The following is a 17,322-nucleotide window of genomic DNA, read 5'->3' on the forward strand; positions in this document are numbered from 1 at the left end:
GTGTTACTGTTTTCTTTTGTGTTTAGTCATTTTTTTGTAGTGAAATGCTTAAATTCCTTTCTCATTTCCTTTTGTGTATATTCTATAGCTATTTTCTTTGTAGTTACCATGGGGATTACATTTAACATCCTGAAGTTATAACACCATAATTTGAATTTATATCTGCTTATCTTCAATTACATACCAAAACTCTACTCCTTTACAGCTCTGTTCCTAACCCTTTTAGTTGTTGATGTCACAAAATTTCCCCTTTATACATTGTGTGCCCAAAAACATAAACTAATAATTCTTTTAAATCCATTAGTCTCTTAAATTATATTAAAAACAATATTTGAAGTTACAAACTAAAGTTATACTCACACTAGGTTTTAGGCTAATAATTATTTCTTTTCTTTAAATGTGTTAGCCTCTTAAATCATGTAGACAACAAAAAATACAGTTACAAGTCATTATTATAATAATACTAGTTTTTATAATTATCTATATATTTACCTTTATTGAGATCTTTATTTCTCTGTATGGCTTCAAGTTAATGTCTTGTGTCCTTTCATTTCACCTTACAGGACTCCCTTGAGCATTTCTTGCAGGGAGGTCTAGTAGTAAAGAACTCACTCAGCTTTTGTTTATCTGGGGCTATCTTAACTTCTCCTTCTCTTTTGAAGGACGGTTTTGCCAAATAGAGAATTCTTGGTTCTCAGTTTTTTTCTTTTAGCACTTTGCATATATCAGCCAACTGCCTTCTGGCCTCCAAAATTTCTGATGAGAAATCTACTTATAATCTTATTGAGGATCTATTGTATGTGACAAGTCATTTTTCTTTTGCTGCTTTCAAGATTCTCTCTGTTTTTGACTTTTGAATGTTTGATTATAATGTGTGTCTGTGTGGGTCTCTTTGAATCCTTCTCACTTGGAGTTTGTTGAGCTTCTTAGATGTATATATTCATGTCTTTTATGAAATTTGGGAAGTTTTCAGCCATTATTTCTTCAAATATTCTGTCTGTCCCTTTCTCTCTTTTCCTTCTGAAACTCTCACAATGTGTATGTTGGTCTGCTTGATGGTGTCCCACAAATCCTTTAGTCTCTGTTCACTTTTCTTCAATCTCTTTTCTTTCTGTTTTTCAGACTCAGTAATTTCCATGTCCTATCTTATAGTTCACTGATTCTTTTTTTCTTTTTTTTGTTTGAGGAGAATTCGCCCAGAGCTAGCATCTCTGCCAATCTTACTCTGTTTTGTATGAGGGTCACCACCACAGCATGGCTGTTGAGTGTGGTAGGTTCACACCCGGGATCCAGACCTGCAAACCCAGGCTGCCAATGTGGAGCATGATGAACTTAACCACCAGGCCACAGGGCTGGCCCACTGATTCCTTCTTGTGCTTGCTCAAATCTGCCTTCGAGTACCCTAGTGAATTTTTCATCTTAGTAACTGTACTTTTCAGCTCCAGCATTTCTTTTTAGGTTTTGTATTTCTTTATTGATATTTCCATTTTGTTCAGACATCATTTTCTTGACTTTCTCCACATATTCCTTTAGATCTTTGAAAATCTTTTAGACAGTTGTTTTAACAGCTTTGTCTAGTATGTCTGCCATCAGGTATTTTTTTAAGACAAGTTTCTGTTGATTTAATTTTTTCCTTTGAATGGGCTATACCTTCCCCTTTTTTCTTTGCATTTTGATCTTCTGTTGAAAACTGGACATTTGAATCTAATAATGTGGCAACTCCGGAAATCAGATTCTCTTCCTTTCCAGAGTTTGATGTTTTTTATTGTCATTTTTGTTTTTTGGACTGTTGTAGGCTGTCTCTGTGTTGAGAGTCAGCCTGAGGTGTAAACTTAAGGTCTTCTCAGGTCTTTTCTGAGTCTTTCTCTGAGCATGCTCTGTCACTTTCTGATTTTTCCCTGTGTGTGCAGTAGTTTTTGAATGTACTAGTATTTAATGTCTAGCTCCCAAAAGAGGAAAAGAGAAAAATGATGGGGGGATAAAAAGGTGCTGGTCATTTAAGTCCCCTGGAAGTCACTTCAGCCGGGGGGGAAGGACTTGTAACAGTGTGGGGAGGTACTAAAATAATGGCTGCCTGCCTCTTTGGCTGCACCTCTGTGACCAGAGGCAGCAATTAGTGATTAGAGCACAGTTCCCCAGTATTTGGAGAACAGGGTTGTTTTTGCCTGCCCTGCCTCCTGCAAGCTGTGTTCAAGTTGCTTGAGGAACATGTACAAAATTGTCTGCCATGTGGCTGGGGGTTGAGGATGGATAGGTGTTACTATGCTAAGAGATGAAATTGACTATCATTAACCACAGTTAACCTTCAAAGTCTTCCCCTGTAAGTTGCAAGCCTTCCATCATTCCAGAGTTCCAAAATGGTTACATCAGGCAGATCCTGCCAGTGCAGTTGTTGTCTAGGTAGGAACAGAGATTCCTAGTGCTTCCTACTCTGCCATCTTCCCAGAATCCTCTTCTGTAAGTTGACTTTTTAAAGACCACAGGAATATCCTGTTATTGAATAACCTTTTATCCAGTGGTTTTAACTTACATTTATGATCCTTGCCTGTATCGGCTATTGCACTGGTGATTGTAAAGTGAAATATATTTATTTTTATTTTTTTTAAGATTTTATTTTTTTCCTTTTTCCCCCAAAGCCCCCCAGTACATAGTTGTATATTCTTCGTTGTGGGTCCATCTAGTTGTGGCATATGGGATGCTGCCTCAGTGTGGCTTGATGAGCAGTGCCATGTCCGCACCCAGGATTGGAACCAACGAAACACTAGGCTGCCTGCAGCAGAGCATGCGAACTTAACCACTCGGCCACGGGGCCAGCCCCCTGAAATATATTTTCTAATTGCTTCATTCTGGGAGGTGATTATTTTGAGATCTTGCTGTCTACAAATATCTTTATCCTATCCTCACGGTAGATCAATGATTGATCAGGTCTAGAATTTTAGGTTGGAAATAATTTTCCTTCAGACTTTTGAAGGCGTTGTTTCATTATCTTCAAGCTTCCGTGGTTATTGCTGATAAATCTGAAGAGCATTCTCATTCTCATTCCTTCTGTTTTTTTTTTTTTTTTTTTTACTGAGGAAGATTTACCCTAAACTAACACCCACTGCCAGTCTTCCTCTTTTTGTTTGTGAGCCACCACCACAGCATGGCCACTGACAGACGAGTGGTGTAGGTCTGCACCCAGGAACTGAACCTAGGCTGGCGAAGTGGGGCACACTGAACTTAATTGCTAGGCCACCTGGGCTAGCCCAAGCATTCTCATTCTTGATCCTTTGTATCTGACCTTTTTCTCTCTACAAGCTTGTAGGATCTTCTTTTTGTCTTCAATTTTTGAAATTTCACTGGTGTCCCTTGGTGTCTGTCTGTTCTTATTCATTGTAGTAGGCCCTTGGTGGGCCTTCTTAATCTGACAGTCATGCACTTTAGTCTTGAGACTAAATCATTCACTAAATTGAATTATTGAATTGAATTATTATTGGATTATTACGTTACTTATATCTTGCCCTCTCTTCTGTTCTCACATTTGGGAGCTCCTATTCATATATTGGACCTTCTGAACAGATTCTCTAATGCTCTTACCTTTTCTCTCCTATTGTTCATCTCTCTGTCTTCTTATTCTGATTTATGAAAGATTTTTCTCAACTTTGTCTTCTAACTTGTGGAATGAGTATTTTCATTGTTGTGATCATATTTTTAACTTGTAAGAACTCTTTCTTGTTCTTTAAATGTTTCTTTTAAAAACATTCCATTGTGTTTCATGTACATATTGTCTTCCCTTAGCTCTTTCAGTATCATGGTAGTCTTTTAAAATTAAAATAAAAATTCTTTTTGAATTTTGAAGTAATTTTAGACTTACAGAAAAGTTACAAAGATTCCCGTATACCCTTCACCAAGCTTCCCTTAATGTTAATATGTTACATAGCCGCAGAATCTTTGTCAAAACTAAGAAATGAACATTGTCTCAATACTATTAACTAAACTATAGACTTTATTCAGATTTCTACAGTTTTTTTTTTTTAACCGATGTGTTTTTCTGTTCCAGGGTCTAACCCAGGATACCACATTGCATTTAGTGGCCATATCTCCTTAGTTTCCCTGATCTGTGATAGTTTCTTAGTCTTTCCTTTTTTGCTTTTTTTGTTTTAATGGCCTTGACGGGTTTTGTTTGTTTGTTTTTTGAGGAAGATTAGCCCTGAGCTAACATCTGCTGCCAGTCCTCCTCTTTTGGTTGAGGAAGACTGGCCCTGAACTAACATCCGTGCCCATCTTCCTCTACTTTATATGTGGGACACCTGCCACAGCATGGCTTGCTGAGCGGTGCCGTGTCCGCACCTGGCATCTGAACCAGTGAACCCTGGGCCGCTGAGAAGCGGAACATGCGCACTTAACTGCTGTGCCACTGGACCGGCCCCATCCTTGACAGTTTTGAAGAGGACATTTGGAAGAATGTCCCTTTATTCAAATTTGTCTGATGTTTTCTCATGATTATACTTGGGTTATGAATTTTTGGGGAAAACACCACAGAAGTAATCTTGCCACCCCCTCCTTCTAATTTTTAATGTTTTCTTATTCTGCATAATTTCTTTGTCCAAGTTGCGTCTTTTTCTGCAGGTAAGGGTTTTGGGGTTCTTTTTGATTCTTTGATGTTGGAGGTTTTCTCAGCCATCTAGTAATTCTTTCTTGATTATCTCCCCAGTGCTTCATTGCTAATGTCTTCCTACTCTAGGAAGTCTTCCTGGATCCTTCCTGCCACCTTTACCACCTTCAAGTTTGGATAAAATATCCTTTTCTTGTGTTTCACACTTAGCAATTATTATACTACTGTAATTGTTCATTTAGGTGTCTGTGGCCACTTCACCAGGGACCAAATGTTATTTATCTTTGAATATACTTCATCCATTTCACTATTTGGAATGCAAGTGCTTGTTATTTTAAAATTTAAAACTTGCAGGAAAATAAAGTGCAGCTTGAAAAAAAACTCTATAACTCTCTTATGGATATTGTATTAATACCAAAATCTATTTAAAAGTTCTTTAATAAAATGACAAAAGTTAAAGCAGATTCAATGAGTCTTTCTGAAAAAATATAAAGGAAGTTACTATGGCTTAAAAGGCAAGGACATGTTGTATTAGCTTGGATACTTTTATCAGTGGTTTTGAAAACTAATTGCTACCTCTTTATTAGAGTTGCTTGGAAAATACAATGTCATTTGAGTTCAAGGAGAACATGTTAACTAAGTTTGCTAAAATCTGTTCTGTTTTATTTAGAGAAATGTCTCTGAATAAAAAGCTGGTTGACCTTTAAATAAGTGCATTAGCTATAATTAGCTTTACCCCATTTTCAGAAACTTAGGGTACAGTTTGACAACTTTCTGCACAGCCTTTTTGAGTCCCCAGATAAAAGTTCAAGAATATATATATTTTCTGGGCTGGCCTGGTGGCATAGTGGTTAAATTTGCATGCTCTGCTTTGGCAGCCCGGGTCTTGCTGTTTCGGATCCCAAGTGCAGATCTACGCACTGCTCATCGAGCCAATCTGTGACAGGCATCGCACATACAAAATAGAGGAAGATGGGCAAAAAGAGGAGGATTGGCGGCAGGTGTTAGCTCAGGGCTAATCTTCCTCAAAGGAAAAAAAAGGACTATATTTTCTTAAAAGAGGGTTGGACATTGGCAACAATTTGATATACAATGAAGAAAGTCTTTATTTGCATAAGCAGAATATCCTATAGCTGAATCTGGGTAGAGTCCTTGTTTCAGAGGTGATAAGACAGCATTCTTTGTCCTCTTTCTAGACAGGTCTTAACCTAATTTATGGCAAGGTTTTAGGGATCCCAAACTTGTATGCAAACAAAATTTTGTGTGAGGGTGAATTTTTGTCAGGAAAGGGTCCAAAGCTTTTATCAGATTTCTAGTATTATCTTGACTTAGGAAAGTTTAAGAACCGTTGGTTTAGGTACTTAACTCACTGTGCTTCTCTCTAGTGAGAACATAAAGTGGAGGGGGTGGGAGAGGGGGGATTAATTGTGGCTTTAAGACTTTTTTGACGTAACTCACAATAAGATGTCCTTGACATCATGACATATATATAACTAATTCAAAAATGTATAAAACAATATTTGTCCTTATAAACTATGATGTGCTCTTAACATTTTCTATTCTATTTCATTTTTAAAATGTTGGTTTTAACCCACTTAGTTGATTGCTTAATATTCTACTTGATGGTAACCCATCACTTGAAAAACACTGGTCTAGTGTATCATAATTTACAAAAGCATTTCGTATACTCTCAGTCCTCACAGCAGTCTGATGAGGGACATATGACCTTCTGTTATTTACGTATTTTTTTGTGTGAGGAAGGTTCACCCTGAGCTAACATCTGTGTCAGTCTTCCTCTATTTTGTATGTGGGATGCATCCAACAGCATGGCTGACCAGTGGAGTAGGTCCATGCCCAGGATCCAAACCCGCAAACCCGGGCCACTGAAACGGAGTGTGTGAAACTTGAACCACTCCGTCACAGGGCCGGCCCCGACCTTCTGCTATTTTTACAGATGAGGAGGCTTAGAGACGTTTAGTGACCTGTTCAAGTTTGCACTGCCAATACTTGGCAGAGTTGGAGTTTGATCTTGGGTCCTAGGTTTTGACTCCAGCTCTGCTACACCTTTGGTTACATCTGTTCTAAGCGACTCCCTTTTTTCTTCCTCTACTCACCCTCTTCCCTACAACAATTGTAGGGAATAGTACTGGCTCAGACTCCATAATTGGGTAAATCCTAGTTCCCCAGTTAACATACTTGCACTGTCCCCAATCCTGTCACTTGTCGTTCCGGGTCCTCTCTTAGAAGTTCTGGATATCCCTATCTGTGTAATAGGTTCTTTCCTTCTGTTTTCTTCTCCACCCTGTATCAGTGGTTCTCAAGCCTGGATTTATGTCAGTGTCAGTCACCTGTGGAACGTAATATTCACATCTCTGGGCCTCTAGCAGCAATTCTGATTCAGTAGATCTGGGGTGGAATTTAGACATAAATGTTTTTAAAAAGCTCCACAGGTGATTGTTATATGTAGTTAAAGTTGAGGATTTCTACCCTGGATACATTTAAATTGTTGGGCATAGAAGGAAACCCAGGATTTGGGAAGTAGCTAGAGATCCCTTGGTACCTTAGAGTTTAGGGACTTAATATAATGGAAGATCTGTCTTCTCTCTGAATCCCAACTTTTGTGCGTGGGTTTAACCGTTTGGAAACATAACCAGAGCCAGACTGAGTTGTCGAGAATCTAGTGGTTCTCTTCTCCCCACTGCCTCCTTTTTGGTGAAGTATTGGAAATCATCAGGTTGGAAGTATACAATTGGAACAGGCACCTGGTAAAATGGTAAGCTTGGATTATTGTTTCACACTTTCATGAATAATAAAGTCTTTGAATGTGTAATGCTTTTGATTTATAGATTTGAACAAATAATAGTTAAACGACTGAACTTTATGCTTCAAGTTAAATAATGTATTTGACCAGAAAAATGATGCTTTGAGTGTTATTACTTTTGTCCTATGCTGAGCAAAGCAGGAATTGGTAAAGTTTGGATTTCTTTTAAAAAATTTAAAATTTCTCTTTTTCTCTCTCTAGTTCTTTTTGGAGGTGGATATCTGCTCAGACAGAAAGAATTATAAGAGGTCAGTTACAAATAATTCTTTTCGTGTTTACAGTGTGATAAAAATGTTATGTTCACATGCTAAAATATTAAACTGTAGGCTTCTATGTTAAAAGTTGCCTTCCACAAAAGAATATAGGTATATTTAGGAGGGGTTAACCTGAAGTGAACAAGTTTGACAGTGGTAGTATTCCACCACCTTTTCTCTTTAATTCAGGACTAGAATCAGTGGAAATGGGACAGGCTGTGGAGTAGCTTCTAGAGTGTCTGGATAGCTACTCAGTGATTTTCCATACATGGCCTGTCTTTTCTGGTGGTTTGTAGGCTTGTGCCTGGGAATACCATTCAGTAGAGTTATTGGTTAATGAACAGGCTCTTTAACTGTTAACACTGAGCTGCTTCCAATCTTTCCAAGCCTTTAGGGAAGGATACCTTCATGGGAAGGATACCTTCATGCTCTTCTCAGCTGGGAAAGAAAAATTTGAAGTTGACCTTATGGAGCCTTTCGTTTATTAGTTAATCCTTTCTTTTTCTTCTCCCATGGCATCAGAGACTTGCTCCTTTCGCATGAATTTTATTTTTTTGTGGAATCATCTAATTTCGGTCACATTATAAGCTAGAATCTACCCTGAGTGCCTTACTTATTTTTCTTATGAAAAAGGCAGCTATTATTTTTTATGTTGTTGAAATGAAATTTCTTTGGGAGGGGGTTCTAGTGTTATTTTATTATTATTTTTTTTTTTGAGGAAGATTAGCCCTGAGCTAACTACTGCCAATCCTCCCGTTTTTGCTGAGGAAGACTGGCCCTGAGCTAACATCCATGCCCATCTTCCTCTATACGTGGGACATCTACCACAGCATGGCTTTTGCCAAGCGGTGCCATGTCCGCACCCGGGATCTGAACCAGTGAACCCCAGGCCACCGAGAAGCAGAACGTGCAGACTTAATGGCTGTGCCACTGGGCTGGCCCTCTAGTGTTATTTTTAAACTTGCTATTCACTGCTGTAACATGTAAAAGAAGTAGCCTTTTTGCTGCTGTGACTTTTGGTGTTCAGAGTGGTCAATCTGTTAGAACTCCCCCCCTCTCCCCCCGCTTCCTCCTTCTCTTCCTTTTTTTCTCTGTTTAAATGATTTGGTTTTCTTTTAAGGTTCTGGAACTTAACCTCTTTGTAAAACTTAGAGACATTTAAAAAATTTTTTAAAAGAAACTGAGTATTCTAAGGGAGAAATGTATAGTAAAATTTGGATGTCAAGTTTTTCCTGTTGCATGATACTTTTGAATTTGATTCTAATTTTAAAAATAAAAGCTTAAGTAATCTCCAACTCACTTTTAGGAAATGTCTAAAGATATTTTTTTAGCATTCCTGGCAATTCGTTATTACTGTTTTCTTTTTCTTTCTTTCGAAGATTGGCCATGAGCTAACATCTGTTGCCAATCTTCCTCTTTTTTTTGTCTCCCAAAAGCCCCCCAGTACATAGTTGCAGGTTCTTCTACCTCCCCTATATGGGACACCACCTCAGCATGGCTTGATGAGCAGTGCTAGGTCCATGCCTGGATCTAAACCTGTGAACTCCAGGCCACCTAAGCAAAGTGCTCGAACTTAACCACTCGGCCATGGGGCCAGCCCGTACTGTTTTCTTCTTCTAACACAGTGGTTCTCAAACTTGAGGACTTGTTAAAATATAGTTTACTGGGCCCCGACCTGTAGGTTCTGATACAGTTAGTTGGTCTTTGACAGGGCCCAAGAATTTGCACTTTTAACAAGTTCCAAGGTGCTGCTGGTCTGGGAGCCACACTTTGACAACCACTACTCTAGCATTTATAAATACTGTTTTGTCTTTTTTTTTTTTTTCCTGCTGTTTCTCCCCAAATCCCCCTAGTACATAGTTGTATATTTTAGTTGTGGGTCCTTCTAGTTGTGGCATGTGCGATGCTGCCTCAGCATGGCTTGATGAGCGGTGCCATGTCCACACCCAGGATCTGAACTGGTGAAACCCTGGGCTGCCGAAGCAGAGCACGTGAACTTAACCACTCAGCATGGGGCTGGCCCCATGTTTTGTCTTTGTAAATGAATAAGCTCTGATTCACAAATTACACAAAAATAATGGTGTGTGTGTAATTTTAACATGTTTTATAGTGATTGCTAAACGTTTTAAAATCTTGATGTTTTATTGTCTAGTGTCAAAGAACACTGCTTTCAATGTACTTTTATAACTCAGAGTGGTTTACAGCATATAAAAGTTACTAATAATAAATTTATTATTCTCTGTTGATATACCATCTCTTAGAGTACCTCAAAATCGGGACTGGGAATCATTATTCTGAATTAAAATTGTTGGTCAGGCTACAAGATGTTAATACTAAGTCGAAGTGTAGTTTTGAAGGTTTTTTTTATAGGATATTTGGAATGACAGAATAAATATTGTTTCATTGAGTTTTGGTTTTTATTGTTGTGGTCTTTGAACTATGTTTTGGTCTTTGTTAATTAGTTTGCTAGTGATTGGTAATACCTAATCCTGACTAATAGGGCCCTATATCTAGAAAACTTAATTAAGGTGATATCTCCATTATTTTAATTATAGATTTTAAATTTGATAGTAGATTCACTTTTTTGCTATAAATGTCAGTACATTAGAGCCCAAAGCAGACATTTTTGACTTATTTATTTATTTGTTTATTTAGTGAGGAAGATTGTCGGTGAGCCAACATCTGTGTCAGTCTTTCTCTATTTTATGTGGGATACTGCCACAGCATGGTTTGACGAGCAGTAATAGGTCCACCCCTGGCATCCGAACCTGTGAACCCTGGGCTGCCAAAGCAGAGTGCATGAACTTAAACACTATGCCACTGGGCCAGCCCCCTTCACTAAATTTTGAACAGATGTAGTTTAAGAAAAAAACTTGCGGGGACAAGTAAAGAGTTTTTCTTTTTAATTAATTTTTTAATTAAAAAATACCCATCTGGAGTTTACTTTAAAGCAAACTATATATATATATATATATACACACACACACACACACACACACATATAAAAATATATTTTGTGTGTTTATACATAAATATACTTATGTAAAATTCATAGCCTCTCACAGTAAAGTGTTTGGAACTAGGTGGTAGTGATGTAGTTTACTCTGAACACCAGGTTTGAGATGACCAGCACTCTCCCCAAACTCTTACTCCGCATTCTCCCCATACCAACAACCAAAATTGCAATATCACAACAAGCGACTCTCACTTACTGCAAAGGTTTCTCCTTTGATCATAATTATCTCTTGGACATCACCAAATTGATAAAGAGATTGGCAATGGCTTGTAGTTTTTTGAGAGAGATTTCTTTGAGGAAAAGGGAACTGGTTTTAACTTTTTAGGCATAGTTACTATGATTTGGATTTTTCTCCCTTGTAGAAAACAAAAGCCCTGCAATGGAATAGCCAAGGGAACTAGTTCTCAAACTCTGCCTTACTTCCAAGTACCAGCTGTGGTATATTAGGTATAACTTGGGGCTATCCTCAGATACAGGTTATTATCCATAACCTGCTTTTCTCACTTACTTCATTTTCTCCATAGCTCTGAGAGCTCATTTTGATAGAATAATGGATGAACCATCCCCCTTGGCCAAACTTGCTCTGGAGCTGAACCAGCACTCCCGATTCATAATTGGTTCCGTGTCTGAAGATAACTCAGAGGATGAGATCAGCAGCCTGGTGAAGTTGGACCTGCTGGAGGAAAAGGAGGGCTCTCTATCACCAGCTTCTGTTGGCTCAGATGCCCTCTCTGATTTGGGGATCTCTAGCCTACAGGATGGCTTGGCCTTACACATGAGGTAAGAGAGAGAAGTTTAATGTTTCACTTATTTAATCTGTACTATTGGTTTCACTGATTTTGTTCTGAAAAGAGCAGGAATAATTTTGGCCAAGATTGCTTCACCTTCTCTGATATCACTGGACTTAAAGCTTTGATGAGTAAGTGAGAAATGATGTATTTTGCCTGAAGTGCAGGTTTTACAAGTGTATTTTCCTAAATGTTCCTCTGAACTTTTTCCTGTTATTCCTATGTAGTAAATCATCTGGTGAGACCTAGTGGGTGAGAGTTAGGTTGAGGAATTTCAGTCTCTGTACTACTTTGACTAACATTGTTGTAACTATCTTGATCTTTTGGTACTGTGTGTTTTCATTTTCATTTGTCTGCAGATAATATTTGATTTCTTCTTTAATTTCTTCAATAATCCATTGTTTGTTCAGTAACATGTTGTTTAGTTTCCACATTTTTGGCCCTTTCCCAGCTTTATTCTTGTAGTTGATTTCTAGTTTCATAGCATTATGATCAGAAAAGATGCTTAATATTATTTCAACCCTCTTGAACTTGTTGATGCTTGCTTTGTTTCCCAAGATATGGTCTATCCTTGAGAATGTTCCATGCGCGCTTGAGAAGAATGTGTAACCTGCTGTTTTTGGATGAAGTGTCCTATATATATCTATTAGGTCCATCTGATCTAATTTTTCATTTAATTCTATAATTTCCTTGTTGATTTTCTGTCTGGATGATCTGTCCATTGGTGTTAATGGGGTGTTGAGGTCCCCTACTATTATTGCATTGCTGTTGATGTCTCCTTTTAGTTTTGTTAATAGTTTCTTTACGAATTTTGGTGCTCCTTTGTTAGGTGCATATATATTTAAAAGTGTTATGTCATCTTGGTGGAGCATCCCTTTTATCCTTATATGCTGCCCCTCTTTGTCTTTCTTTATCTGTTTTGCTTTGAAGTCTGCTTTGTCTGATATAAGTATGGCAACACCTGCTTTCTTTTGTTCATTATTAGCTTGGAGTATTGTCTTCCATCCCTTCACTTTGAGTCTGTTTGTCTTTGGGGCTGAGGTGTGTTTCCTGGAGGCAGCATATTGTCGGATCTTGTTCTTTGATCCATGCTGCCACTCTGTGCCTTTTGATTGGAGAGTTCAATCCATTCAGGTTTACAGTGATTATTGAAACGTGGGGGCCTACTGTTGCCATTTTATCACTTGTTTTCCGGTTCTTTTGCATTATGTCCTGATGGAGAGCTGTTACTTTGTGTTATTGTCCTTCTGCTTCTCTCCTTTGTTCTGGATTTTGTAACCCCTTTCCTTTTTTTGATTTTTCAGGAATGAGGTTCTTCCTGAGCATTTCTTGAAGAGGAGGTTTTGTGGCGATGAACTCCCTTAACTTTTGTTTATCTGGGAAAGTTTTTATTTCTCCATTGTATTTGAAGGATATTTTCGCTGGGTAGAGTATTCTTGGCTGCAGGTTTTTGTCCTTCAGAGTTTTGAATATTTCATTCCAATCTCTTCTAGCCTGTAAGGTCTCTCCTGAGAAATCTGCTGATAGCTTTATGGGGTTTCCTTTGTAAGTTATTTTCTTCTGCCTGGCTGCCTGTAGTATTTTCTCTTTGTCATTGACTTTTGCTGGTTTCACTGCTATATGCCTTGGGGTTGGTCTTCTTGCGTTAATAAAGTTTGGAGATCTATTGGCTTCTGTCACATGAAGTTCCATCTCTCTTCCCAAGTTTGGAAAGTTCTCAGCTATTATTTCTTTGAACAGGCCTTCTGCCCCCTTCTCCTTCTCTTCTCCCTCTGGTATACCTATAATCCTTATGTTGCATCTCCTAATTGAGTCGGATAATTCTCAGAGAGTTTCTTCATTTCTTTTTAGTCTTAGTTCTCTCTCCTCTGTCTGTAGCATTTCTGTATTCCTATCCTCCCAATTACTAATTCTGTCCTCCATATTATCGACCCTACTGTTCAGAGAGTCCAGATTTTTCTTAATCTCCTCCATTGTGTTCTTCATCTCCAGTATTTCTAATTGGTTCTTCTTTATAGTTTCAAGCGCTTTTGTGACATAGCTCCTGAACTCATTGAGTTGTCTATCTGAATTCTCTTAACTCGTTGAGTTTTTTAATAATGGCAGTTTTGAAATCATCGTCATTTAGGTTATAGATTTCATTGTCTTTGGGATTGTTTTCTGGGTGCTTATCATTTTCCTTCTGTTCTGGAGATTTAATATATTTTTTCATACTGCTTGATGGTGTGGATTTGTGCCTCCGCATAGAGCTAGAGTTTAGTCCCTCCTTCCACTTGTTGCAGCTGGTCTGGGGGTGGGCAGCTGTTTAGACTGCACCAACCAGGAACCCTGTCAGCTGTTACTGACTGGACCTGGACCCCTCCTCGTAGTCACAGTGGTCCTGTGGGGTCCCTCGTCAGTTGTGTGGGCAATTGCAAGGGGGCCTCAGGCTGCTGGTGCCTACTGTTGCAGCCCACTTGGACGCGCTCTCTCCTTGTGGTCTGCAGCGGTGTTGTGGGCTTTCCCAACAGCCAGGAGCAGGATCACCTATAATTGCCGCTTTGTCCCTAACAGAGCCCACAAGATCACACTTGTCCACTATAGGTCCCAGCAGAGCTATGGGTATCTTCTGCAATCTGTTGTTAGCTCACCTAGCTGTGCTACTTTTGCCCCAGGGCCTTCCCGCCTTGCGATTGCCAGCCGAGACCTCTCCACTAGTGCTGTGCAGAGGCTTTCGCTGAGGCTGCTGTAGGAACCTGGAGTTCCCCCCGGGCTACGTAGCCGTTTCGCTGGAGCTCCACTCTGCCCCACTCCACTCTCACGGGATCTCTGGGAGCCCTTTGCCTCATCTGGGACATGGCCAGAGTCCGTGAGCCTGGCAGTGGCTTGTAAGCTGCTGCCTTGTGGGGAATTCTGCTCTAGGGAGCTTCCTGGTGTTCCGAATGCTGGGCGGGGCCTCCTTGCCAATGGCGAGCAGAGGCCATCCCTGCTTGGGGGGGTGCGGGACCCTGGAGCATCCCCCTGGGCTGCAGAGCCGGGTGTTGGAGCTCCACCCAGTCCCCAAGTACGTCCACGGGAAGTCCGGGCACCCCCTGCGCTGGAGACCATGGGCCCAGCAGCAGATGGCGGTCTGCTGCAGTGCCAGGGAATCCGTCCGCCGGGAGCTTCCCTTTGTTCTGGATTCTGGGCGGGGCCTCCCAGCTAATGGCGAGCAGAGGCTTTCCCTGCTGGGGTGCTGCGGGACCCCGGAGCCTCCCCCCGAGCTGCAGAGCCGGGCGCTGGAGCTCCAACCCTGTCCCCAAGCACGTCCACGGGAAGTCCGGGTGCCCTTGGTGTGTGGCAATGCTGTGGGGGAGTCCGCTGGAAGAGAACCTCCTGCAGGAACTAGGCTGTCCAGGGGTCAGGGGTCAGGGGTCGAAGAGTTTTCACCTATTTCCACCTCCTCCCGGGGGAAAGTCCATCCACCTTTCGATGTATAGTAGCACGAGACTCTGAGGCGTCTTGAGACGCTATCTGGATATCCTTTGTTAATTGGTGAATGTCCAGTTAGTTGTAGATTTGACGGGGGAGAGACAAAGAAGATCACTCACTCCGCCATCTTGGTGCCGCCTATTAGCACACTCTTATTGCAGTTGTCCTCTTAATTGGGTTGATACCCAGTGTAGCTGGTTGCTAGGCTCAGGTTGTGATAGGCCTGTGGCCAACAAGGCTGATATCAGTTCTCTTAGGAGTGCAGTTGAGTAGGGCTAGCCCTTGGCATAGAGGCACTCAGTTGTTTCAGACTTTGGAAGGTGGGGCTGATCTTTTTTATGGCTGTTTGTGAAACACAAGTCTTCTGCTGCTGATAAGCCTCACCCGCCTCTGGACCACATACACTGTCAGCACAGTCCTGGTCCGTGCACACTTCTCAACCCCCTGGAGCGTACCCCACCGCCACGCTGCAGAGGCCCCCACCTCTGCCCCAGTGCCCCCCACATTTCACCTGGTACTCACACAAGCCCTGCCCCACAGAGGCAGACACCTTTGCCTGCCTGTAGAGGATCAAGGCACTCAGTCAATGCAGGCTGAAAAGTAGCCTGAGGGCTTGCTGTTAGGTGGGGCCAGTCCCTAGGGCAGGTTGCCTGCCCTGGCTGAAGTGGATTAAATCTGTGCTCTAGTGGGTGTGGCAGACCCCTGGGGTAACAGCCCAAGGGACGCACCTCAATGGCCCCCACCTGTGTCCATATCAGCACGCCTGGACCAGCTCAGAACAAAGGCCCCCACTAATGTCTCAGTCTCTGGAGAGAATCCTCCTCTCACCAAGATGCCCCCCAGAGCCCACCAGGTGAGTCTCGTTTCACCAAAGGACAGTCAGCCTTCTCTCTGGTGATTTTAGGTTGCTGCAATGAGTGAGTTTGTGCGTGGGCCCTTTAAGACCCGGATCTTTTCGGCTTTCGGCCGATAGCTTTTCTGGGGTGTCCTCGCTGCAGTTAATAGCCAGCAAACCCAGACCGTAAGACCCCCCTCTCAGTTGGGCTGAGTCCAAAGGATGGTTATAGCAATATTGCCCCCGCTCCGGACCTCACTCCTCCAGGGAGGGCTGCATACCTTAGATTGGCTCCCGCCTGGCCAACTGAGAAGTTCCGCTGCTCCCAAAGGTGGCTTTTTTCCTCTCTGGCCGGAGTTACTGCCTCTTCTGCTTTCGTCAGGACTGTCCCTTGTTGTGGGGGTTCTTTTTATCCAGTTTTCAGTTTTCAATCCAGGGTGATTCTTCCTAAAATTGTTGTAACCTGGTTGTGTTTGTGGGAGGAGGCGAGTTCAACGTCTGCTCACAGTGCCATCTTGACGAGAACTCCATAACTATCTTGATCTTTGATAGGACTTTTGCAGGAGGGCAAATTTTGTAGTAATCTTTGTTTGAATTGCTTCATCATATCAGGAAATTATATTCTATTTCCGGCAGAGCTAGTCCTCAATAAAAAGCTGTGGTCAGAACAAAAGATTGTTATAGAGCTCTCCTTTTTCTCTAGAAACACAATTCTCTATATGTAATTGAGAAGGTCAGTAAATAGTAACACTGGATTATTTTTATTTATTGATGTTTGATTATACAACCAATGTGTGATATACTAACCTTTAGTCGTTTGCTTTGCATTTCTTCCATTAAAGGATCTGAATTAGTGGTTTTTAGTTTTCACTGTACATCAGAATTACTTTGGGTTCCTTAACAAATGAGTCCCATCCCAGAGATTCTGATTCATTTGATATTGGCTTGCCTTGGAGCTGGGGCATTTTTTTTTTTTTTTTAAGCTATCCAAGTGATTCTACTACATAGCCAGGGTTGGGATTATAGGTCTAGCCTAGATAAACATAAGTTAGAGTGGCTATTACTGCTGTTGTTATCTTGGCACTTCTATTATTAATGGATCATGAAATAATTTAGCTACTTTTTATGCACTCAAGATACAGACTCTGTAATAAAATCCCATACAGAGTCTGGCTGAATGTGACTGTCCTGCCTTATGGTTATCCCTGGGGCTTTGGAGTCTTTGCTTCTGAAAGATGAAGTCGTGAGTGTCAGCAGTCACCCCCATTTAGCTGTGTGGAGGTGGAAAGAAAAGAGTTAAGCATGTTAATTGTATTTTACTTCACAGATTCCTAGACCTGCAATGAACCAGAGAGATTATTTAGCCTAATGCTGTGTATTTAAATAATCAGAAAACTGAGGCCTAAGGAGAGGAAATAACTTGTCAAAGGGTGAATAACCAGAAAACTGGAATTCAAAGTCAAATGTCTTGAATCTCTTTGGGTAACTTTTCTGCTCTGCTTTTCTGACCATGCAGGTGTCTTAATTATATAACTAGTTCAGACAGAGTTGGTGTTAAGGAGTT

The 17,322-nt window shown here is 40.8% G+C and overlaps 1 protein-coding gene across 9 annotated transcripts in view; it reads left to right on the forward strand.

Annotated features, from left to right (window-relative positions):
* The window catches only part of ACACA (acetyl-CoA carboxylase alpha), a 267,372-nt gene that overhangs the window by 50,618 nt on the left and 199,432 nt on the right, over positions 1-17,322 (forward strand). For 8 of the 9 annotated variants that reach the window (XM_044745744.2, XM_070482836.1, XM_070482837.1 and 5 more), the window contains 2 exons: positions 7,617-7,663; positions 11,210-11,465. In XM_044745744.2, the coding sequence (XP_044601679.1) occupies positions 7,617-7,663; positions 11,210-11,465 (303 nt within the window). Of the gene's footprint in view, positions 1-7,347; positions 7,368-7,616; positions 7,664-11,209; positions 11,466-17,322 lie in introns of those variants that run through there. The other variant, XM_044745749.2, reaches the window with a different exon arrangement.

The sequence above is a fragment of the Equus asinus genome, chromosome 13 (assembly GCF_041296235.1).
Source record: "Equus asinus isolate D_3611 breed Donkey chromosome 13, EquAss-T2T_v2, whole genome shotgun sequence".
NCBI classification, from domain to species: domain Eukaryota; kingdom Metazoa; phylum Chordata; class Mammalia; order Perissodactyla; family Equidae; genus Equus; species Equus asinus.